The sequence below is a fragment of the Leopardus geoffroyi genome, chromosome B1 (assembly GCF_018350155.1).
Source record: "Leopardus geoffroyi isolate Oge1 chromosome B1, O.geoffroyi_Oge1_pat1.0, whole genome shotgun sequence".
NCBI classification, from domain to species: Eukaryota; Metazoa; Chordata; class Mammalia; order Carnivora; family Felidae; genus Leopardus; species Leopardus geoffroyi.
The window spans coordinates 203,493,778-203,516,654 of NC_059327.1; the positions used below are offsets into that span (position 1 = coordinate 203,493,778).

Sequence of the window (22,877 nt, forward strand, 5' to 3'; positions counted from 1 at the left end):
CGACGATCCAACCCGAGGAGGGGGTCGTGGGACCCTCTGCTCCACAGCCAGTCGTCCTGCAGCCCGAAGGGGAGGGGGCGGCCCTGGGGACTGCGCCCCCGCCCGCGGGGTCTGACACCATCTCCAGGGAGCCAGAGTCGGAGCGAGTCAGATCTGGGGGACGCTCAGCTGGTGTTGGACAACTGATGATGTCAACGGGAAAACACACCCATCAGAACTGGGTCCTGGCTGCCTGGGTGGCTCAGTCGATTAAGTGTCTGACTTCAACTCAGGCAATGGTTTCACTGTTCTTGAGTTCCAGCCCTGGGTCAGGCTCTGTGCTGACAGCGTGGAGCCCTCTTCAGATCCTCTGTCTCCCTCTCTTTTTGCCCCTCCCCTGCTCTCTCTCTCTCTCAAAATTAATAACTATTAAAATTTTTCTAAAAAAAAGAATTGAGTGTGGAATGGTGCGCTGACACCCCTGACCTCACACCCTTGACCTCCAGCCTGACCACCCAGATCCCTGACCACCCACAGGCCTGACCGCCCAGATTCCTGACCGCTCGCACCCCTACTACGCGTAGCCTTCAGAGCACCATGGTGTCTCCGTCACTTCTGCCTCCCAAGCCTTACACAACCTCACCTTCAATCCCATCCACCCCGGAACTGTGCAGCGGAAGGGTCCTGGAAAAGGTGGCTCCCAGCACAGAGAGCATGGATAGAATAGTCCAGAACACAGCATCAGAAATCCACCTTGGGCCTTAGAGGGCGCTGCTGCAGGAGGTGGAGGGACCTGGGAGAGGTGGTGCCAGCTGCTCTTGGGGGGGTAGAGGCAACCCTGGGGGCTGGGGAGGGAGTCCAGCCTTGCCTGGGGTGGGCGGGGCTTCAGGGGCACAGCTAACTGCCCCCCCCCACCCACACACCGTGGCCCTCTCCCTGGCACCCTTCACCCCCCTGACCTGGCTGGGCCCCAGCGCCCAGCCCCGTGCACACTCGAGCTTCCCCGTCGAGAGCTTCCCATAGGGAAGTCCCAGGTCCCAAGTCCCGCCTCCCATAGGCTTTGCGCGTCTCCAGTTTTTAAGGCTTTTTGCCGCCACCACAAATTAGGCCATTTTTTCCTTTTATGATTTGTCTCATCAGAGAGGTCTTGGCCCCAGGGTCACATGTGCTTCCAAAATTTGTTCTAGAAGCTTCCCACTTTTCACATTTAAATCCTTAATCCACCTGAAAATCAACCCGGTAGAAGGTTATGAGAGATTTGTCCCTGTTCCCTGGCCTGTTACATGCAACCGCTTATCACCGAACGTTGGACGTGTGGGTCTCCTGTCTGTCAGATCCCAAGTCCCAAGGGAGTTGGCCTGTTCTGGATCTTTGCCCACCAAGGCTGGTCTCTCTCCAAGGCAAGTCCACGTGGCCCCGTGTGCTTGGTGCTATCTGTGAAAAAACAAAACTCAACTGAATACATTTGAAGAGCTCATTGGCTTTACGTGATGATTCATGAATCGGACAGCATCTCATCTCAGAAAGGAGTCCAAGCACTGCACAGGGTGGAATGACTTCCCTTTGCGTGCACGAGTGGGGAGACAAAGGATGTGTCGTTTCAGGCAAGATTCCCCACAGGGACATCTCCCCTCCGGATGTCCTCCCCACAAGGATGTCTTACCCCTCCAGGGACATCCTCCCCCCAGGGAAGTCCACTCCCCCCAGGGACATCCCACCAGGGACGTCCTCATCCCAAAATGTCCTTCCCCCTTAGGGACATCCCCTCCAACAGGGACGTCCTTCCCCCCTAGGGACATACCCCCCAACAGGGACATCCTTCCCCCCTAAGGACATCCCCCCAGAGATGTCCTTCCCCCAAGGGTGTCCTTCCCCCCAGGGACATCCTCCCTGCCCAAGGATGTCTTAACCCCCAGGGACATACCCCCCAACAGGGACATCCTTCCCCCCTAGGGACATCCCCCCAGAGATGTCCTTCCCCCAAGGGTGTCCTTCCCCCCAGGGACATCCTCCCTGCCCAAGGATGTCTTAACCCCCAGGGACATTCCCCCTAATAGGGACATCCTACCCCCTCAGGGACATCTCACCCAGGGACATCCTCATGCCAAGACTGTCTTCCCTCCCAGGGACATCCTCCCGGAGATGTCCTCCCCTCCAGGGATGTCCTCCCCTCCATCAGGATGTTCTCCCCCCTCCAAAAACATACCTCCCCCCAGAATCCTCCCCCCAAGGGACATCCCCCCCCCGCAGAGACATCCCCCCTCCAGAGACCTCCTTTCCCCCAGGGACATCCTCGCCCACAAGGGACATCCCCCCTCAGAGACATCCTTTTCCCCAGAGATACTCTCCACCCAGGGATGCAGGTCCACACCTTTGTTCAGGTGTCCTTTCTATTGTTTAATGTGACTAGAGTCCTCTCCGGTTTCATTTATTCATGAGCATTTCATAGCTTTTGTTGTTATGAATGGGAGTCTTCCCATTTCTAACTGGTTATTAATAATATAGAGAAAAGGAATTTTACGTATTAATTTTATATACTTGTCTCTCATTAACCTAGCAGTGTTGTTTTTTTTTTTTTTAATTTTTCTTTCAGGTTTCTTGGTTTTACCATCATGTCATTAGCAAAAAGAGAGAATCATTGCCTCTCCTTTTCCAGCATTTGCACCATGACTTTGTCCTTGGCTGATGCTGACCCACAGTGACAGTCCTACTGGGTGTAGCTGTCTCTCCTTTGCTGGTTGGGGTGGGCACGTCATCTGTGTCCGTCTTCCCGCAAGTCCTGGTATGCGGGGAGCTTTTCAAGGGGCCGTCTTCGTGATGCAATCCGCTGACCTCCCCCATGCTAATTCGGTGGGTTTGGTGAATTCTGTGGGCGGTTCTCTGACAGCAAAGTCCCCCACTTTCCTGAAAGAAGGCGTACTCGGTTGTGTGTGCCTTATGTTTGCTAATATTTTACTTAGAATTTTCACTTTATCTTCCTGTTTTGTATTATTATTTTTTTAAATCAGGTTGATATTAAGGCTTTGGTTGGTTCAGACACGGACAGGGACGTTTTCATCTTTTTTAGGGTTTGACAGAGTTCAGATAGCATCTTGTGAAGGCATCTTGGACAATTCCTGTCCTTTTGATCCTGCAATGTCACGCATAGGAATTTATTGCATAAAAATACTTGCTAGCTACAGCTGAATTGAAAACGCAATCGAATTAAAAAATGGGCAGGAGGGGCGCCTGGGTGGCTCAGTCGGTTAAGCGTCCGACTTCGGCTCAGGTCATGATCTCGCGGTCCATGAGTTTGAGCCCCGCGTCGGGCTCTGTGCTGACAACTCAGAGCCTGGAGCCTGTTTCGGATTCTGTGTCTCCCTCTCTCTCTGCCCCTCCCCCACTCACGCTCTGTCTCTGTCTCAAAAATAAATTAACGTTAAAAAAAATTTTTTTTTAAATGGGCAGGAAATCTGGGCAGATATTTTTCCAAAGAAGACACACAGATGGCCAACATGAGAAGATGCTCGACATCACTAATCTCAGGGAAATGCCAATCAAAACCACAATGGGATACCACCTCACCCGTCAGAATGGCTGTCCTCAAAAAGATGAGAAAGCAGCTGTGTTGGTGAGGACGCGGAGGAAAGGGAGCCTCGTGCACTGTGTGTGGGGGGGAATCCAAACTGGTGCACCTGCTGAGCGAAACAAGTCAGACACGAAAATACAGACACCGTACGACCGCGCTCACAGGAAGCCCTCGGAGGAGTCGGCTTCCCAGACGGGAAGTAGGGCGCAGGGTGTCAGGGGCTGGGAGAGAAGGGGAAGGTGTTGTTCAGTGGGGACAGGGTGTCAGTCAGGGAAGGCTCTGTAGGCGGAGGCTGGGGATGCTCACAGCAACGGGAATGTACTTACTGCCACTGCACTGGACACCTAACGTGGCCAAAACAGTAGGTTTTATCTTATGTGCATTTTGCTACACTTAAAAAATCACGTGGAAATGCTAAGGACTCAAAATAGCCAGTTTATAGAAAGAACAGCACAGCTGAAAGATTTATTGTATCAGAGCTCAAGACTTACAGTGGTTAAGACAGTATGTGTTGCCACAAAAGTAGAAATCACTGATAATGGACGGAACACAGCCTGGAGATGTAGACACATGCGTTTTGGGGCAATTTATTTGCTCGTTTTAAAAGTTTGTCTGTTTATTTATTTACTTATTTATTTATCTAACTTTTAGCAGTCTCTACACCCAACGTGGGTCTTGAACTCACGACCTGGAGATCGCGAGCCACACACTGTACCGACTGAGCCAGCCTGGCGCCCCTGGGCGATTTGCGGTTAAGAAAGATTCCAAGAGTAGCAGTGGAGGCACAGGCTTGCCCACGCACGGCGCTGTGACACAGCTCTGCGTGGGAGACGTGAACCAGGCCCCTCCCTCGCATGGGAGCCATGGAGCAGAATGTGGGGGCTTTTGTGCTTGACTTGTCCCCCCTCAAGTTAACTATCTCGTCTGACTTAAAAACTGCGTGACAGCGTGCACAAGCGCACTCGGGACACCCCCCGCGCCACTGCCTACAGAAAGCCTGGAACAGGACGACCAGCGGTGACCCGTGAAGCCACGGCCACCACCCACGGGCCGTGGTGCTGCCCTTACCGGGGAGGAGGGCGCTCGTCTGCGGTAACACGGGGCTCCTGTGAGCGTGTGCTGTGACCCTGAACAGGACGGTTCGGAGCTGTGTTGAGGGACAAAGGCTGGATGGGGACAGACGCGCTGTGCAGGCCAGCTCCTCACTCCGACCACGTCACACACACACGTCAGGTGACCAAGAAGAGTTCACTGGAGACCAGCAGTAGTTCCGAGGGCCACACGAGGGTCAGAAACTCTGGCTCAGAGGGACACGCACAAAAGCTGTGTCCAAAGGAGAACAGGAAGCTTCCAAGGACAGTGTGGCCACTTCCTGAAGCACAGGGCCTCCTCTGCCACGTCCCGGAGTGGGTCGGCCACGACTCCTCTCAGCTGCGGTCGGAACGTCCGAAGGATGTAGAATGAGGGGCGTGTGGCTGCCCAACCCCACAGAGGGTCAACGCACCCCGTGCCCTCACCCCAGCGAGTGGCTGTTGCTCTGGAGGGCCCTCCTGACGTGGCCCGGGCCACGGACGCCCCACAAGCCCCTGGGGAGATGGCCCTGCACCCTCCCAGGTTCTCTCCTCCCTCCTCTTCCGACGTGCATGTGTGGTTCCACGAGAGGTCCGTGCACCCGCCCCCTCCTCTTCCCCTGCTCTGACGGGTGGATGACAAGATGGGGGAGGTCCCTGGAGACCGATGTGGCAGGGGCAGGGGACAGACACTGCCTGGGAGGAAAGTGCGGGCTGTGGGCTGCTGACCTGCTCCAGTCAACAGGCCTCACGTGCAACAGCAGCTGCAAAGGGTGCCTCCACCTGACCGAGCTGACAGAGCCCCCTGTTGTCCTCGAGACTCATCTGCCTCCGAAACTGAACGGAGACGCTCCAGGGATCCACACTCCCGCACTGGTCGGGGCTTCAGTTTTGGAAAGTAAGGTGGTTCTGGGGCCACTGGGGGATTGGGCCTGTTCTTTGGCCCAAAGAACCTTCAGGAAGTGGGTAGGTGACCTCGGGTGGGTGCGGGGTCCCACTGGGCCCACCCGAGAGGGACCTGGGCCAGGTCTGGGTGTAATACCGCCTCGCCAGGTGTCTCGGCTGCGCTCGCTCAGCCTGGAGACAGCAGCTGACTCAGAGCCGGTGCCTGGGGGTCCCCGCCCAGCCAGTCAGCGAGGGGACTCCCGACGGGGACCTGACTCCCAGTGGAAACCAGGACAGTCACGTCGACCCTGCTTCCCTGGCGGGAAAATGTGGGCTCCCTCCTCACCGAACTCCCGCCCCAGCCTGGCTCGCTGCACGCAGGCTTTCTCTCTGCCGGTGCGTTGCGATCAGAAGCTCCTCGGGGGCTATTTCTCTCTCAGGCGCTGACCATTTTGTCTGCTGAGGGCGTCCCCCCCTCCACCTCCCGCCGTAAAGCCTGTAAGAACAGGGATTTTGATCTGATTTACACCCAACTACTCCCTGCTCCTGGCACACAGCACAGTCAGAAGCGCTCTTAGGTAGAGGGGAGCAGGGCCTCCTTCTGAGCACGCTCAGGGGACCAGCCCACCCACGGGGACTTCCAGGTATGGGGAGAACACACACACACTGGCCGCGGCCCACCTCCTCACCCCTGCCCCAGCTGTGCGACACTCAGGAGCATCCTAGGATGCGATCCGGCACATATTCTCGTCCCGGTGGCCTCGCGCCCACTCCGGCCTCCCTAGGGCAGTTCTCGATCTGCGGTCTGTGGACCCCCGAGTGTCCCTGAGGCCCGGATTATTCTCCATTATCACGAAAGAAAAATGTCCTCCGCTGTTTTCAGCATGTTGGCATTTGCAGCGTGGGTCCAATGGCTGGGTCCTCAGCAAGAATCAGGGCGGGCACCTCCCTCCCGCCACATGCTCTCCACAGAAAATGCCAATTTCCCTGAAGAGTGACCCTGGTGAGGCAGTAAGAAATTACTCAATTTTATTAAATCTGGATCCTTTTAATATTCCTTGTGACACACGGATAGTACGTGTAACACACTCCTGTCCACCCCTCACGTGTCGACATCTGGGAGAAGCACCTGCAGAATGTTCCAGCTGCCAGCTGAAATATAGCTGAAAACACTTCTCACTGGAACTCAACTTTCGCTTGAGAGAAATACGTAGGCACCTGGTGGGCATTCTCTTGGAAATGAGCAAAGGGAGCTGTCCCTTCAAAAGGAACCAACTCACATGGTGACCGATGGAAACGTCTAGCTTTACACCAAGGCCAGAAAGACTTGCATCCACCACCATAAGCTTAACGTCCCACAGGAAAGGCTTCGCTATGAGCGTGACCCCGCCAGTGACAAAAGTGAGTTTTCGAGGATGTTTAACGCACTGGGTCGGCGAAGAAGATGGGCGTAACTCGGTGAACCAGTATTTTCCAAATGCCTAACGCACGTTGTTCCAGAAGCACGGCGAATGACGATCCGCCGAAGCGCGAGACGGACGGATGGCTGCTGCTGCGACACAGCTCTGCCGGCTCGTGGTAGGCTGATTCCACGTCTCAACAAGCCTGTGGGGGTCCTGCCAGGAAAGAATGTCCGCGTGATCCATACACGTTATTAGAAGATCCGTCGTTTTTATTGGTCGCCTGTGGGGCTCAGCCAGTTGAACGTCTGACTTTTGGTTTCGGCTCAGGTCATGATCTCAGAGTTTGTGGGTTCGAGCCCCGCATCGGGCTCTGTGCGGACAGCGCAGGGCCTGCTTGCGATTCTCTCTCTCTCCCTCTCTCTCTGCCCCTCCTCTACTCATGCTCTCTCTCTCTCTCTCTCAAAATAAATAAACTTAAAAAAAAAAAAAAAAAAAGAAGATCTCTTTCTTTTTCAAACACCTATCCGTGTGACCCTGGATTTTGCACAGACACTCGCACACTTACAGCCGAGCCACATCCCACAGCAGACTGACTGTGGAGCTGGCTTCTCTCAGGCCGGATATTTGAGGGTATGTGACACAACGCCACTCTTCTCGCTAAAACCTTTTGTTTTGGAAAACACATTTTTTCCGCGATTGTTTTTTATGTTAGCATGTCATGGGGTTTATTGTTATTTTGAAAGGACTAAGATCTTTTAAGTCTCAGGTCTGATTTCTAATAAGGTCATCTATGGGGTGTTAATGCTGGCGGTTAGAAGGCACGCGCACAGAAGCTCTGAGGCCTTCAATCACTGGCGTGCGTGGAGGGCCCCCAAGAGCGCTGGGGCCGCGGCAGGCCTGCGTGGCCTCAGCTGTGTGGGGTGAGGCCCAGCTGCTCCCGAGCACTTGTGCCAGTTCCCACTGCCCCTGCCAGGGTGTGAGTCTCCACGTCCCCACGTTTTTCCAGCTTCAACCACTAATGGAAGGCTCACTCCGGTTTTATTCCGCATTACCCGGCGCTACACGAGGCCGCCGAGCACGCCTCCTCACAGTCTTTGGCCTCAGGCCCTTTGCCCCTCTCGGTTTTCATATGAACTCAAAACTATTTTCTTCCATTTCAAAACAAACAGAAAACCACAATGTTATTGAAAATATAGTTGGAATTATACTAACAAAGTGATGACACTTTATTCTGGAACTTGTAGGAGTACGCCGTTTCCCCACATGCTCAGGAACCGTTTCAGATTTAACAATAAACTGCAGTTTTCTTCCTGTCGATCCTGCACCTTTCTGGTTAAACTCACTCACAGATTCCCTGTAGTTCTCAGTCATGACCGTGCATGGAATGCTCCAGTCTCGGATGCCACAGGGTCAGGGTAGTTTACAGAGCTCTTGATCTGTACGTTTGGCTTTCTGGGCATACAAAGATCTCACTTGAAAATAAGGCAATTTTTATTTCTTCGTTTCATCTCTCATCCTGCCCATTTGTCTTAATGCATCAGCTATCAACGTCAACGCTAACTAATAACAGTGAAAGCAAGCACGCGCATCTGGTTCCTGACTTGTTTTCAGTGTTAACATGTTGTTTCGCTGAATCTTATCAAATAGCTTAGCGTTCACCGATACGGTCACTTTCCCCCCCTTCACGGACCGGTAACTACAGAACAAACCAGAAACTCGCCGAGGACACGCTGTCCAGGAAGGGTGCGGCCCAGGCGGTCCTACAGCTGAGTTCCGCTGACCGTCCGGATTCCGCTCCAGCCCACGGGACAGGTGGGCAGTGCCCACTCGGCAAGACACAGAAACAGCACTGACCCCCCACTCAGAGAGGGAGCAAAAAAGTGCAAATTATCTCTAAACACAAATGCAGAACTGCGCCTGCTGCCCCGCAGTTACCCACACGCTAACACGCCACAACCACGGTGCCAGCAAAGCAAAGGCGTGTAAGGGGAGGGACCTCCCGCCTAACTTTGTGGCCACCTCGGGCGCCCCTCTGGCGCGGCCGCTCTGACGGGGTTCTGTCCTCGGTGTTTGCCAAACAGCTGAGTTCTCGCGGCAGGAACTCGTCTCAGAGACTGGTGGGTTCCTGTGGGCATGCCCCCCACTCAGGTCTTCAGCACGAGACCCCCCAGGTTCTCCTCTGCCGCGGGGTGCCGGGGCCTGTTCTGTGTGGATCTCTCCCACGTGGGTCCAGCGACGTCACGCCGGTAGCCGAACCGGCCTTGGCGGGAACGCAGACACCGTGCGAATTGGCAAGTCTGTGCTTCGGCAGAGCCGCCTGTGAACGTTCGCCAGACCGGGGCCTTCAGTACCAAAGCAATAGGGTTTGAGTCCACGGCACGTGCACTCCGGGGAGGTCCCCGAGGCGGCTGAGCAGGGGGCGTCCTGCCAGTCTGGCTCTGCCCTCTGGGCTCCACAGAACACCCAGCGTCTCCCTCACCGCAGCCAGGCCGAGGGCTGGCCTCTGCACCTCGCGGGTGGCCACGGGCGGCTGACTTCAGATAAGCTGGTCACTGTCACACCAAAATCATGGTGACAGCCTCCTGGCAGGACCTCTGCTTTTGGCCCCCACCCCCACCCGTCTGCCCAGGAGCGGCCAGAAGGAGCTTTTCTAGACCGTAAGGGAAACCACGGCACTTGCCCTAACCCACCTGCCATGTCTCCTCAGAGCCCTGTTGTGTGGGCAGCGACAGGCTGGTCCCAGGGGTGAACCAGACGGTCCTGTGCCCAGCACCCTGTGCAGCCAGGGACCAAAAGCCCAAGGAGCCAACAAGACTTAGGAGCAATTCAGCAGAGAAGCGTCTGGACAGGTTTTCCTGCTGGTGAAAGGGCAGAGGCAGGGGAGGCGAGCTCTACGTTGCAGCTCTGGACCCCGCCACCCCCAGCTCGTCCCTGCACCGCGGGTCCGGACCCCCAGAGCACCACAGCCAGCACGGCACGCGAAAGCTCCCCGTGCCTCTGCGGCCCAGTCGCGCCGTCCAGGGCTCCTGGAATCTGGTTGCTCCCGCTGGTGGTTGGGGCGCCACAGCTCCTCACGCTCGGGGCCGCCTTTCCCGCCCAGCGCTGACCACAACCCGCTATCCCGTCCTTCCCGTCTTCACTCGTTTGCCTCCCCGGCTGGAGCGCGAGTGCCTGAGGCCCGGGCTCTGCCCCGTCAGCACGACATCCCTGGGCCTGGAAAACCGGGCGGCCTGGTGCACGCGGACAGCCGTCATCGCTTCGCCGGTGTCCTCACGGGGAGGCCCGACGCCCGGGGAAGAGGGATGCAGCGGCCGTCTGGGGTCGGCTCCACCGTCGGAGCTCATCCTAGGAGGTGGGCAGCAGACCCCGAGAGCGCGAGGACAGCCGTCGCCCCTTCCAGAGTTTCCCTCCCGGGCACAAAGCCGCCACTAAGCCGCTTCCGTTTGCCTGTTTTGCAGTCGACCGGCCTGGCGTGCTCCCTGCGAGCTGTGGAAATGACTTCCGGCAGGAACGAGACCCCACGTGTAATACCCAAAGCCGTTTCAAGGGCCAGCGACAGTGACTGTACGGGAGGACAGCCTCCGGGAGGTTCTCACCAGGGGGCCGGCCCGGGGTGGGACCCCGGAGGCGCCGGCCCGCGTCCGTCCGAGCCTGGGGCAGCCCCGGGGCGCTCCCCGCGGGCCGGGCGGCCTAGACGCTGGACTTGGCGATCATCTTCTCCAGCAGGCTCATCATGCGCTCCTGCAGCTGCAGGCCCTGCACCTGCAGCAGGTTCTGGCGGTCCAGCACGCGGCGCACCTCCTGGCACGCGTCCTCCACGGCGCGGCTCAGCCGGCGCTGCTCCTCCAGCATGGCCTCCAGCAGCCGCAGCTTCTTCTTCCGCAGGTGGCAGTTCTGCACCTTGCGCTTCTTCCCGGGCCGCGCGTCCGACCTGGAGGGACAGCGCCAGCGTGAGGACGGCGGGCCGCGCGCTCCGGGCACCGGGGGCCCCGCCCGCCCGCGCGCCCCTCCCCCCCACCGCCCCTCCCCCCCCACCGCCTCGCGGACAGGCGGCCGCGGAGGAGGAGGCCCCTGCGGGGCTGAGCCGCGCGCCCGCCTGGGGCCGCCCCGTGCAGCTCGCGAGGAGGGGCCGGGACAGCAAGGGGCCATGGGCACAGCCAGTGACCCGAGTCCCAGCCTGGGTGGGTGGGGGGCACGGGCCCGGTATGGGGCTCAGGGGTAGAGGCCACACGGGGCGGCGGCGGGGGGAGGGGGGGGGAGGGGCGAGAGACGAGGAAGGCAGGGAGGGAGGGGGTGCGGGCAGGGTGGCTTCTCCCGGGAAGCCTGGCACTGGAGCCTCCGGTGCACAGGGAGGTGAAAGGTGAAGGTGACCACGGGCCCCGTGTCCTGCGCCCTCCGCCGTGGGGGAGGCAAGCATCCCCGGCTGAACTGGCCCAACCCCACCCGTCCCTAAGGCCTTGCTGGTCCCCTAGCTGGGGCCCCATGCTCCTTAGCAGAGCGATGCCCCAGCAGACCTCAGGGGCGAGGAAGCGGTCCCCACGTCCCAGCCCTAATTAGAAATTAGGGGCAGTGTCTGGGGCAGTAGGGAATCTGGGAACTGGGGTCATTCCGTGGAAACATGGGCCAAAAATCTCAGGTTTCCCAGCTGATTCCATCTGGCTATCCACAAAGGCATTTTTGTCTGGGGTCTTTGCTGAGAAGTTCCCTCCAGGGAAGGGGCCCTGGACCAACTGAAGAGTTGCCTCCTCTTATCACCCCTGACGGGCAGACCTGAAGGCCAAGGCCAGGGCTGAGGGGAGAGGCAGGGCCATAACTCAAACCTACACTCCTCCTGTTTTCTTCCTCAACGGGCGAACTCCTATCCACTCTTGAGAGCCCACCCCAAATGTCCCCTGCTCTGGTCCCCCAGCCTCCTGTGGGCATCTCGAGGGCAGGCTCACGTGGCCAGTGCTGGCCTAGCAGGAAGTCTGTGATGGACTGCAGAGGGGACAGGCATGCCCGCTGAACCAGCTTCTGAGCACGTTCTGGAGGCTCAGCCCAACACCCCTCCCTGGTTCTGAGAAGACCAGCCAGCCTGGCGAGGATAGGGAGGAGACCCCAGGGCAGGGTCTGCTTGGGGGTGAGGGAAAGCCCAGAAGCCAGAAACTGGAGGGCACTTGGTCTCCCTCCATGTGCCAGGCCCCACACCCGAATCTGTTCTCTCTTCTGACACTCACAGCCATCCTTGGAGAAAGTACTGATTTATACCCATTTTACAAAGGGAGACTGAGGCCCAGAGAGGTCAAGGACTTTCCACACAGCTAGAAATTGATGGAGCCAGATGAACCCAGACCATGGACAGGATGGCCTGTACTTCAGTACCAACTGCCTCCCTGTCTGACACTTCCCTGTGCGAGGTCTCTTGTCTGAGGCCAGCCCGGTCTGAGGCCTCCCCATCTAAGGCCTCCCCATCTGAGGCTGGCCTGGTCTGAAGCCTCTCTGGTCTGAGGCTTCCCCGTCTGAAGTCAGCCTCCCTGCTGGAGTCCTCCCCATCTGAGCCCTCCCCATCTGAGGTCAGCCTCCCCGTCTGAGGCCAGCCTCCCCGTCTGAGGTCAGCCTCCCCGTCTGATGCCAGCCTCCCCGTCTGAGGCCAGCCTCCCTGTCTGAGGCCTCCCCGTCTGAGGTCAGCCTCCCTGTCTGAGGCCAGCCTCCCTGTCTGAGGTCAGCCTCCCCGTCTGAGGCCAGCCTCCCCGTCTGAGGCCAGCCTCCCTGTCTGAGGTCTCCCCGTCTGAGGTCAGCCTCCCTGTCTGGGGCCAGCCTCCCCGTCTGAGGCCAGCCTCCCCGTCTGAGGTCAGCCTCCCCGTCTGAGGCCAGCCTCCCTGTCTGAGGCCTCCCCGTCTGAAGTCAGCCTCACCATCTAAGGCCAGCCTCCTTGCCTGAGTCCTCCCCATCTGAGGCCAGCCTCCCCATCTTAGGTCAGCCTCCCCAACTGAGGTCAGCCTCCCCGTCTGAGGCCAGCCTCCCCATCTGAGGCCAGCTTCCTCGTCTGAGGTCAGCCTCCCCGTCTGAGGTCAGCCTCCCCGTCTGAGGCCAGCCTCCCCATCTTCGGTCAGCCTCCCCGTCTGATCCCAGCCTCCCCATCTCAGGCCAGCTTCCTCGTCTGAGGTCAGCCTCCCTGTCTGAGGTCAGCCTCCCCGTCTGAGGCCAGCCTCCTTGCCTGAGTCCTCCCCGTCTGAGGCCAGCCTCCCCATCTTAGGTCAGCCTCCCTGTCTGAGGCCAGCCTCCCTGTCTGAGGCCAGCCTCCTTGCCTGAGTCCTCCCCATCTGAGGCCAGCCTCCCCGTCTTAGGCCAGCCTCCCCGTCTGAGGTCAGCCTCCCTGTCTGAGGCCAGCCTCCCCATCTGAGGCCAGCCTCCCTGTCTGAGGCCTCCCTGTCTGAGGCCAGCCTCCCTGTCTGAGGCCTCCCCGTCTGAGGCCAGCCTCCCCGTCTGAGGTCAGCCTCCCCGTCTGAGGCCAGCCTCTCTGCCTGAGTCCTCCCCATCTGGGCCCTCCCTGCCTGAGGCCTCCCTAAGGCCAGCCTGGTCTGAAGCCTCTCTGGCCCGGGAGGCACTTGCATAGCACCTAGTCCTCTGCGGCGGAAGATCAGCCGGCCCTCACGGCACCCGGCCCCTTCTCTGGCCCCTGCTGGTGGTGGGGGCGGGGAAGGAAGACACACACTACCTGAACTTAAGGGACAGTAAGCTGGAGGAGGTGTCGGAGCGATCATCCTGGAAGCGGCCTTCGTAGGAGCACTGGTTATACGGTAAGTACAGAGGGGTGGATTTAGCAGACGGCGACAGGGACGCCTCGGTCTGGGACGTGGAGGGCCCCGGCTGCTGGCTGTCCGGCAGTTTGCCATCACAGGACTCGGGGACCTTGGCCAGAATCCTATCAATGGCTAGGTAATAGGGCCAGTCGGGCGGGACGGACTCGCTATCTGTCATGCATTTTAATTTCCTGAAACGAGAGACACAAGAGCCAAGGGTGAGAAACGGAGCTGTTCCCGGCCCGTCCTGCCCGGCCCCCGACAGAGGGGTGCTCGGGGGGCGCTGGGGCCCCGGGGGCCACGGGGCATGAGGGGGAGCCACTCGTGGCCAGACAGCCTCCCCAGAAAAACTGGCCAGGCTCCAGGGCCAAGGAGACATTAGACTTGGAGAGAAGGCAGGCCGGGGGACTACCCTGCCGTGGGTGCTAACAAGAAGCACGCGCCCCAGATGTGAATAAGGTCATGTGTGAGTGCTGGGGCCTTGGACTGTTTGGTACCGTTCCTCTCCCTGCGCTTCTGTAGTTTCTAAGCTCCCTACAGTGAACAAAGGCTGTTCTTAAGTAGTTAGCCTGCGATAGATAATAAAGTATGCAAACGTAGGAACAAAGTGTCATATAATATAAACGTAAAACATCATGACGTGAGACGCGTGTGTTCCTAAAGAGAACGCCTCAGAAGGGGGAACCGGAGAGCACAGTCTGCAGTGTCCAATAGACCTGAGCTGCGTCTCATCTCCACCACTCTGCAGTGTGACCTTGGGCGGGTCCATTAACCTCTCTGAGCCTCCATTTTCACATCAGTAAAATGGGGATGAGCAAAGTAAACTCCTCACGAGCTGTATGGAAGATTTAATAAGGAAATGCCCAGCTCCTGGCAAACAGCAAGCCGACTAGCTAACATTCGTGGCTGAAGATATCAGGGGGCAGTAGGGCTGGGCCTGACACCCCCCAACCCTACTTAGACCCCAGGCCCAAGGGTGTGCACAGCACAGCTCTGCCTACCATGGGCTGGAGCCCTGCCCAGCCGTGCGTCCTATCCCTCCCTGCAGATAGGCCTTGCAGGTCCCCAGGCCTTGGCTGAATTCTGGGAGGTCAGGGATGGGAGGCACAGCTGCAGGAGAGCTGGGCAGCCTTGGCCAGGCCAGGAAGGAGTCCATAACTTGGGGGTGGGGGGGTGGGGGAGAGGTGTTCCTGTCTGCCCATCAGACCCAGCCTTAGTCTGTGGCCCCCACATTCCTACCCCATGCTCCTCCTGAGTAGGGAGGCCCTCAAGCTACAGGGACCTCTGTAGCCAGATGGTTCCTGTCTCCTGACATAGGGTTCCTGCCAGGGTGTAGCCCCTGGTCACACTGGTCTTTGAAATAGAGCTGACCCTCTGAACGAGCTGCCCGCAGCAAATAGGCACAGTGGGACACAGCCAGGGGGTCTGTGGCTCAGGGCAGCGAGCAGAGGCCAGCTACAGGAGGTGGCCTTGGGAGCAGCATACAGAATGTCCTTGGTAGAAAGCCAGGGACAGGCCACCGAGGGAGGCATGGCTGCTCCGTCTCCCAACCCCAGGACTACCGTCCATCACCCTGGAGGCCTGCACAGACTCCAGGTGCAGGAAGTGGAGAACTGTGCTTGGGCCCACACCCAGCCTCTAGCCCATCTGGAAGCCCCCCTATGCTTGTTCTGACCACTCAAGCCAGGCTGCTCCTTGGAGAAATGAGGGAAGGCCTGCCCCCGCCCTGCACAGGAGGCCCCTGAATGGTATTCCAAGAGACTGTGCTCCATGGAACCCAGGCACCCCCTCGGGCTTCCTTAGCCTGACAACCTTAATATGCAAAGAGCTACAATGAAAAAATAAGAAAAGACTTTGGTAGGGGAGGCTCTTTGGGTAGGGGTAAGAGGAGACAGATAAAGAACTAGTCAACCAATCAAAGCATCAGCCTATTAAGGGCTGTGTGGCCTTGGGCAAGTCCCCTCTCTGCTCTAGGCCTCAGTTTCCCCCTCAGGGAACAGGAAACTGAAGTGTCACGTGTGCAGCCCTCGCCCTCAGGAACAGACGGCAGCGTCTGCAGTGGAGCCCCGCTGGAGGGCCCGGGCTCCTGCTCTGCTGCCTCATCTCTCGTGGCCTCCCTGCCCCCCCCCCCCCCCCCCAGGAATGGAAAGGAATGCCTCCCCTGGGACTCTGAAGAAGGCTTTCAGGATAAATAATGAATGAGTCGGCCAGACACCAATCAGAGCCCATGGATTACTGAGTCAGATGGGAAGCTGGTCAAACAGCCGGCTGCACCTCTGCAGCCCCCTCACAGGCACGGAGGGATGCACTGTGTGAACGGAGGAGGCAGGGACAGACAGACGCACACACACACGTCTACAGACAACTCAGCCCCCTCACGCCACGAGCTGGTGGCTGGAATTTATCATCGTTTATGTTGTGACGGATGCCTTCAGACCCTTAGCGGCTGCCTCATTTCTGGCCCCTGGGCCTGCCTGGGAGCTGGGGCTGTGGGCAGAAATGCACCTTCAGACAGACCCAGGCTCTGGACCCCCTCCTCCAAGGGCCACGAGAAGTTGTCGGGGGCCCTGTGGAGCCTCTGCACGTCCCAGGCTCCAGACGGGCTGGGAGCTGCAGGCCAGGAGGGCAGGGGTTGGCTCCTTGCCGACTGTTGGGAGCGAGGATCCTCTCGAGGTGCCCAAGGCAAACCCAGGCCCCGTCTGCACCCAGCATGGCCTGCACCTCTGCTCCCCTGCTCATAGCAGCCACGAGGAGTGCCAGGAGGAGGCCAAGGCTGGGAGCAGCTCGGTGCACTACAAGTCTTCCTGGGACAGCGCCCCTTCCAGGGTCACTGACAGGCCCACCCCCGCCCAATATGCCTGACGCCCACCCCCCTCACTGCTACTCTCCACCCATGGCTCCCAGTTCCAGGTTGACCTTCACCCCGGAGACCCTAGACTGCCCACGACCCTCCCCTTGACCATGACCCACTCCACACCTGTGACCTTGGCCTCACCCAAGAAGGCCCTCTGCATGGCTGTGACCTCTGCCCCTGCCCATGGCAGTGACTGACGTGCTCCCACCCTGGATGCCAGAGCTCCTCCCCTGCCCAGGAACCCTGTCTGTGGCCCTGACTCAGCAACTCCCTTCTGGCTGCCAGGGCAGGGTGGCTACAGTGGGGTAGGGCCAGGCCTGGGTCCCCGCTGCTTCTTTCCACAAATGAGGGCCCTCCCACAAGTGAGGCCCTTCTGGGAGCTCCAGGGCTCCAACATCGGCCCTACTATGCACCCTGCTCCCTGACTGCGGCCAGCTGCCGGCTGCTGGAAATGACCGAGTGTCAGCACCAGGCAGGACTTGCAGGCCTGGGAGCTGAGCCTCCTTCTCACCTCCGGCCTTGGTTTCCCTGTCTGTACGGCAGGCACCCTACTTAGCAGAGCCACGCCTGGGCAGCCGGCCTGCATTCTCCCTCCCGGCGGGAGGGTGCGTGTGGGCCAAGCGGGAGCCGCCTGCACGTGGCGCCCAAGGCAGGGGCCTGGGGTATGTGGCGAATTGTGCCAGCCCTGCCCTCGCTGGGCCTCGGTTTCCCACCTCTGACGGGAGGCTGCACGCACGGTTTGTGCAGGCCCCATCTCGCTGGCTGGACTCTGCCCACACGCAGAGGCCTTCCCGACTCAGCTCCGAGGGGCTCCCCGCGGCCCCCAGCGGCCAGCGCCGGGCAGGGAGCACGGGGGGCGCGCAGGCGTGCGGCACGTGGGGCCCACCTGTACTGGAAGGTCATGTTGGTGATCTTGATCTTGATCTCCTCGCCCAGCCGGCGCTCCCCCGTCATCTCCAGCAGCTTGCTGGCCATCTTCTCGTACACCTTGGCGTTGCGCTTCGTCTGCTTCAGCTCGTCGAAGAACTCCTCCCAGACGAGCATGAGGCCGCGCATCTCGGCGTCCGTCCAGTTGCGGGCTCGCCGGTGCTTCTCCGTCTGCGGGGACACGAGGTAGCCGGGCACCTCGGCCGCCGCCATGCTGGAGGCACCTGCGGGGTTAAAAGAGCTCAGGCGGGGCCTGGGGCCTGCGCACAGGGCGGGAGCCCCACTCCTGGAAGGCAGCTCCGTGCTCAAAATGGGGCCTACATCTGACAGGCAGGAATTTAGTTAAAAGCTTTTAAACGGGAAACGTCATTTTGATGTCACGTTTCCATAGCAACAGAGCAACTGCATAAGCTACAACAACAGAAACCTTTTAACTGAGAGCGCAGGAATCAGGGCTGCCCTGACGGGCCATCAATATTGCAGCGAGCGGGCCGGACCCAAAACCGGTGGCCCAGGCGCCGGCCGTGCCTCCTGCCCCAGCCCGGCCGGCAGACCCTGCTGCCGGGAGCCCCGTGTGCGGCGGGCTGACGGGGCTGACCGCACTCCCCAGGCGTGGGCTCCAGGCCTCGGCCCCCGCCTCAGCCCCGCCCCACGCACACGGGCCGAGGCGCCAGGCGCCAGGGAGAGCCGGAGACAGGGAGTCAGGGTGGGACGGAAGGAGGGCCCAGCGCCACTGAGAGGGGGGTGGGCGGTGAAGGGGGGAGAGCGCAGAGGTGCACGCAGAGGGGGACACAGCTCGAGCAGCAGGTGCCCTCGAGGACCCGCCGACACTCGCCTCCCTGTGACGTGCTCCACACACAGCGTCCCCCTGGCCAACGTGCTCACATTTTACGGGGAGAAATGTAAACGCATCAGTACAGGCTGGGCAGCAGTGGGGCTCTGCCCCGTCTGACCACCTGTCTCCCCTCTTTGTGGTGGGACTGGTTGCCAGCCTGGGTGACGTGGGCTGGGCAGAGAAAGCCGGGGCAGTTCTTGGGGCCAGAGGGCAACGGGCACAGGCGGGCAGTGTGTGTGTCCCTCTCACCCTGGGCAGCCCCACCACAGCCCTAACCACCCTGCTCAGCACCGTCTGTCCCTAGACCCGTTTCTACCTGGCTAGTGGGGTGCTCTTTGTATCCCTGGAACCCTACAGGAAAGGGTTTGCTAAAGGCTTGCTGAGTAAAGAAATGAAGAAATGAAGGGCCCAGTCTTAAGCAGCCCCTCTCTCTTCCCAATAGATCCCCTAGACTTTGCCTTTGGACTTACTGGCAAACTCCTATTCATTCTTCAAAGCCCTATTCTGACATCACCTCCTGTCTGAAGTCTTCCTACCCCACTTTGGTCCTTCTTCCCTTTTTCCCTCAATTGAACCTGTGTGACCCTGGGTTAAGAACACTGGCAAAAGTGAGAGAATAAGAATTTGAGTATTCATGGAAAGCCAGGCACTGTTTTAAAGACTAAATACAAGTGTTTTCTACTTTGATCCTCAAGGAACTCTTGTAAAAGAAGCTGGCACTATTACTCCCATTTTACAAATAAAAAGGCCAAGGGTGTAGAGAGGCGAGGTCACCCTGTGGGCAAAGGGCTGGGCCAGGCTTTGAAAGCCGGTGGCTTGAAGCCGAATCTGACCCCGTGCCGTGCTGCCTCTGGAAGGGGCACTGGCTGGCGGGGTCCCAATAAAGGACACCTGTCACCCCTCCTGTGCCTATGGTCCTCGGCAGGGCACACAGGACGTAGCCAATGCAAACTGCCCACCGTTTCTGGGGTCTCCTGGGAGGCCCCCAACGCCGACCCTGGACAAGATGGCTGCTGGCATGGCCGGGGTCCTTGGCTGGGGGACCCTCACCCTCTCTCAGCGGGTCTTTTCCAGGGCTTGACGGAGGCTCGTCCATCTCAAGGTCTCAAGGGCCAGGGCCGCGGGTCGCCAGCAGGGCTGGGAAGGTACCGCAGGACAACGGTGAACTCTGCACCCAGACGAGGGGAACCGGCCTGGATCCCCAGGAAGGCAGGGGGCGCTGCCCGCAAGAAGCAGCCCCACAGTGGCAGCGAGGCTGGTGCGGCCGGAGCACAGGGGACGGGGCAGTGACAGACAGCGTGACTGTCCCTGGGGGGGGGGGGGGTGGTCAGAAAGGAGGGCTTGAGAGCCAGGCTGGGGACGGGCTGCAGTGCCCCCTGGGGGGCTGGCCAGCAGAGGTCAGCAGCAGGAGGGTCAGCCAGGGCAGGACACCAGGGCCGTGGGAGCCGTGAGGCCTACGGAGAGAACGCGTCACTAAAGGCATCAACATTCAAAATTAAAAGACAAAACTCACATGGTCGATCAGTAAGAGCCCATCACACCTGCTGGACAGGCCCCAGTCCTGCCTGCCTGCCTGCTAGGCCCAGATGCCCAGCCAGGCCGTGGCATCCACAGGCTGTCAGTGAGCCTGCCTGGCCTTTGTGGGTCCCTGGCGGTGGCCTAAACCGGGGGGGAGGGACTCACGAAGTTCAGGCTGAAAATCACCATGGCTAACAGAGGGTCCTCCTCTGACCTGACCACGGAGAGAAAAGTCTCACTCCAAGCCACCCCAGACTGGGACAGCTGAGCCTGGAGTGCGGAGGTGGGGGTGGGGAGGTGTCCCTGAATCTCCGCCCAGGCCCTCAGGTGCAAGGGCAGCAGGGACACGTGTGGGCACTCGGAAGGGCCCCTTGTCCCTTCAGTGGGTTCTTGGTTCAAGACCTGGACCCCGTCAGCTCCCCGTAGGAGCCCCTCCCTCTCCGGGCCCACGCAGCACCCCCCAGGAAGGCTCAGGGCTGCTGTACTCCTCCGGGCCTGGGTGCCTGGCACGATGTGCTCGGGATGTTTGCAGCGTGAATGAGTGACTGAAAGGGCCCCCAGAAAGCCTGCAGTCCTCAGGCAAAGGACCTGACCCCAGGGCCCTAGTGCCAGCTCTCAGCCCCACCGGAGGGCCTTTCTGCAACCACAGCTCCAGGGGCTGCCCCTGGCCCTGTCCCAGCACGTGCGGGGAGGCCCAAGGGAGAGGTAAAGGACACCTGCCACCCCTCCTGTGCCTGTGGTCCTCAGCAGGGCACACAGGACGTAGCCAATGCAAACCGCCGTGTGCCTGGAGAATGCTCCCTACCACGTGCGTGGCCTTGCAGCTTCTGGAGAGGGCAGAGGCTGGCTGGTGATGGTAAACACTCCTCAGGAAGAGCTGCTGCCCCAGGGCCCCCGGGCTGGGGACCCTCCAGGGGGCAGCTGCCGGCCTGTGGACATCACTCTGTGCTCAGGGCCCTGGCAAACTGGTGGCCCCAGAGGAGGTGTCTACAGCTCTCGCCTCCCCTCCAGCCAGCACGTCCAGGGGAGTCAGGGTGAAAGGCTGGACTCCAAACGTCTTCTCAGGTATCAGTGGGCACGGGAAACCCCCAGAGCTTCCGGAAGCGGAGCCCTGAGGTCGGGCCTCCGAGGACAAGCACGAGCTAGGTGGGAGGGCCCCGTCTGTCCTCGCTGGGGCGGGGCTCCATACCTTGGCACAGCTGCATGGCCTGCGGGGACCCTCAATCTCTGTGGGATGGGGAGGCAGAGGGCCGGGGGCTGGGTAGCCAGCAGTACCTGCAGGGAGAAGGGGTAGTTAAGCCCCAGCAGGAGGCCGGGGGACACCTGTGCGGCCACACCCTGTAGACCTGTCTCCCCGGAAACCAACACGGGTCTGAGATACTTAGGTGTGCTGGCCCTACCCAGCCGACACGGACCCCCAGGTGGGAAGTGGGGATCCCATCGAGGAGGCTCTGGCACCTTCCAGGGGCAGACGCCAGTGAGCAGAGCCTATCACAGTGGGTGGGAAAGTTTAGCAGTGGAAATGCTCCAGTCTGGGCGAAGGCGGGGAAGCACATGGCGTGTGGCGGGGTCACAGGGAGGGCTATTCCCGTGGAAGGGGGCGGCGATCATCCCAGCTTGGACTGGCTCACAGTGGAAGGAGGCTGGAAGCGGCCCAGCGCTGCAGGGGTCGTGGTGCTGTAGGGCCCAGCTCACTGTGCTGGCACCAACACCCTTTTCCCTACATCCGCGGGGAGCTCAGACTGTGACTTTCGGCCTCCGCCTCGGTGGGCAGACCCCAACCCCGACGGCCCCGTCCATGCCCCAAGAGACCCTCAGGCCCGTGGGGGGTGAAGGCCTGAGGACCTCGGGGCCCCTAGGGCACGTGGCCACAAGTGGCCTTCGGTTTCCTGCTTGGGAGGCCGGTGGGGAAGTGCCATCCAACCAGGTGGAGGGGCTGGGCCGGTAAGGCTCCCAAACCAGGGGGAACCACAGGAGATGCTCATGGCTGCCCAGAGTCTTGGGCGACACCACCAAGCAGGCCCACCTCTGGGCCCACGGGCACCAGCAGAACGCTTCATCCAGCAGCGCTCCGACTACCGCCAAGCTGCCTGGGGGGCAAGGCACAGCCCTCCACCCCACACCTAGAAGGGCCTCAGGGGCTTCTTCTCAAGGAAAGCAGGGTCTCACCCTCTCCTGAGGGTCCCTCTGCCGTAGCGGCAGGAGGGCGAGCGGGGGACATGAGCAGCAGGGGCTCTGGGCCCTTTTCTTTCTGGAAGAAACAGGGAGACCACGTGTGCTCAGGCGCGCCAGGCAGGGTCTGGCTGTCCGTGCTGGGACCAGGAAGGGGGACACAGCCTTGGTCGCTCCGAGGTACCATCAGAGGCCCTGGAATTGCATCACAGAGGAGACAAATTTGGGGAGATGAAGTCACCCCCATCAAATGTCTAGAACACCTGACGTGAGGACGAAGGCCCACCCCTGTGCAGGGACAGGGGGTCCTGTGGCACCCGAGGGCCCGTGCACAGAGCTGCTACACAGCCCCGGAAGCCGGAAGCCCATGTGCCTGGTCACGCGGCTGCAGCCCAGGGGCAGGGGCCAAGCTGCGCGAGCGCACTTATCTGGCACCGGCCACGGCGTGGGCTCCGAGGCCGCCCTGCTGAGGGACCGGGCGGGCCACTCCCCCCAACGGACGGGAACCCATGGCACTAGGGGTGCTGTCTGTGCAGGCTGCCGGGTAAAGCAGCTGCACCCCAACATTACCAGACACTGACTCGCCACGGCTCCCAAGGAGGGGCCGAACCAGGGCTAAGGAGGACGGTGCCCCATTCTGCTGACTAGGCAAGCCTTTGGGGGGCGGCAAGTCCTTGAAGCCAGAACAACTCACACACTCAAACGGGTGCGCCAGGAGCCCAGGAGCCCGCGGGGCGTGGGGGAGCCCCGAGGCCGAGGCACGGCCCCTGTGAGCACTCCAGCCCTGGGCTGCCCTCACCACCCTCCAAGGCCCCAGAACCCTTCACCCCAGCAGCTCACGTCTGCGGGGACCTCCTGGGACGTGCCCAGCTCCCCCTCCCCGG

The 22,877-nt window shown here is 60.2% G+C and overlaps 1 protein-coding gene across 4 annotated transcripts; it reads right to left on the minus strand.

Annotated features, from left to right (window-relative positions):
* Positions 1-914: 914 nt before the first annotated feature.
* On the minus strand, positions 915-22,867 carry MSANTD1 (Myb/SANT DNA binding domain containing 1). Of its 4 annotated transcripts, none has more exons than XR_006711618.1 (5): positions 19,354-22,867; positions 17,428-17,692; positions 13,603-13,878; positions 9,596-10,836; positions 915-1,413 (listed from the first exon to the last, which is right to left on the minus strand). XR_006711618.1 is itself a non-coding variant. In XM_045474729.1 (5 exons), exons 2-5 carry the CDS (start codon positions 19,397-19,399, stop codon positions 10,596-10,598), a joined length of 828 nt encoding a protein of 275 aa, XP_045330685.1. In that variant the 5' UTR covers positions 19,400-21,096; positions 21,991-22,867; the 3' UTR covers positions 8,090-10,595. The 4 variants fall into 4 exon arrangements, 3 of the variants coding, with proteins under 3 accessions (XP_045330685.1, XP_045330684.1, XP_045330683.1); XM_045474729.1 differs by lacking the exon at positions 915-1,413 and having other exon boundaries at positions 8,090-10,836; positions 19,354-21,096; positions 21,991-22,867; XM_045474728.1 differs by lacking the exon at positions 915-1,413 and having other exon boundaries at positions 8,090-10,836; positions 19,354-19,757; positions 21,011-22,867.
* Between the last annotated feature and the right edge of the window lie 10 nt (positions 22,868-22,877).

Coding starts and splice junctions, on each gene's coding strand:
- MSANTD1 (XM_045474729.1), bottom strand. CDS start 19,399: ATGGACGAGCCTCCGTCAAGCCCTGGAAAAGACCCGCTGAGAGAGG. Junction 13,879..17,427: donor AACATGACCTTCCAGTACAG/GTGGGCCCCACG, acceptor CTCTCGTTTCAG/GAAATTAAAATGCATGACAG. Junction 10,837..13,602: donor TTACTGTCCCTTAAGTTCAG/GTAGTGTGTGTC, acceptor CTGTCCCTCCAG/GTCGGACGCGCGGCCCGGGA.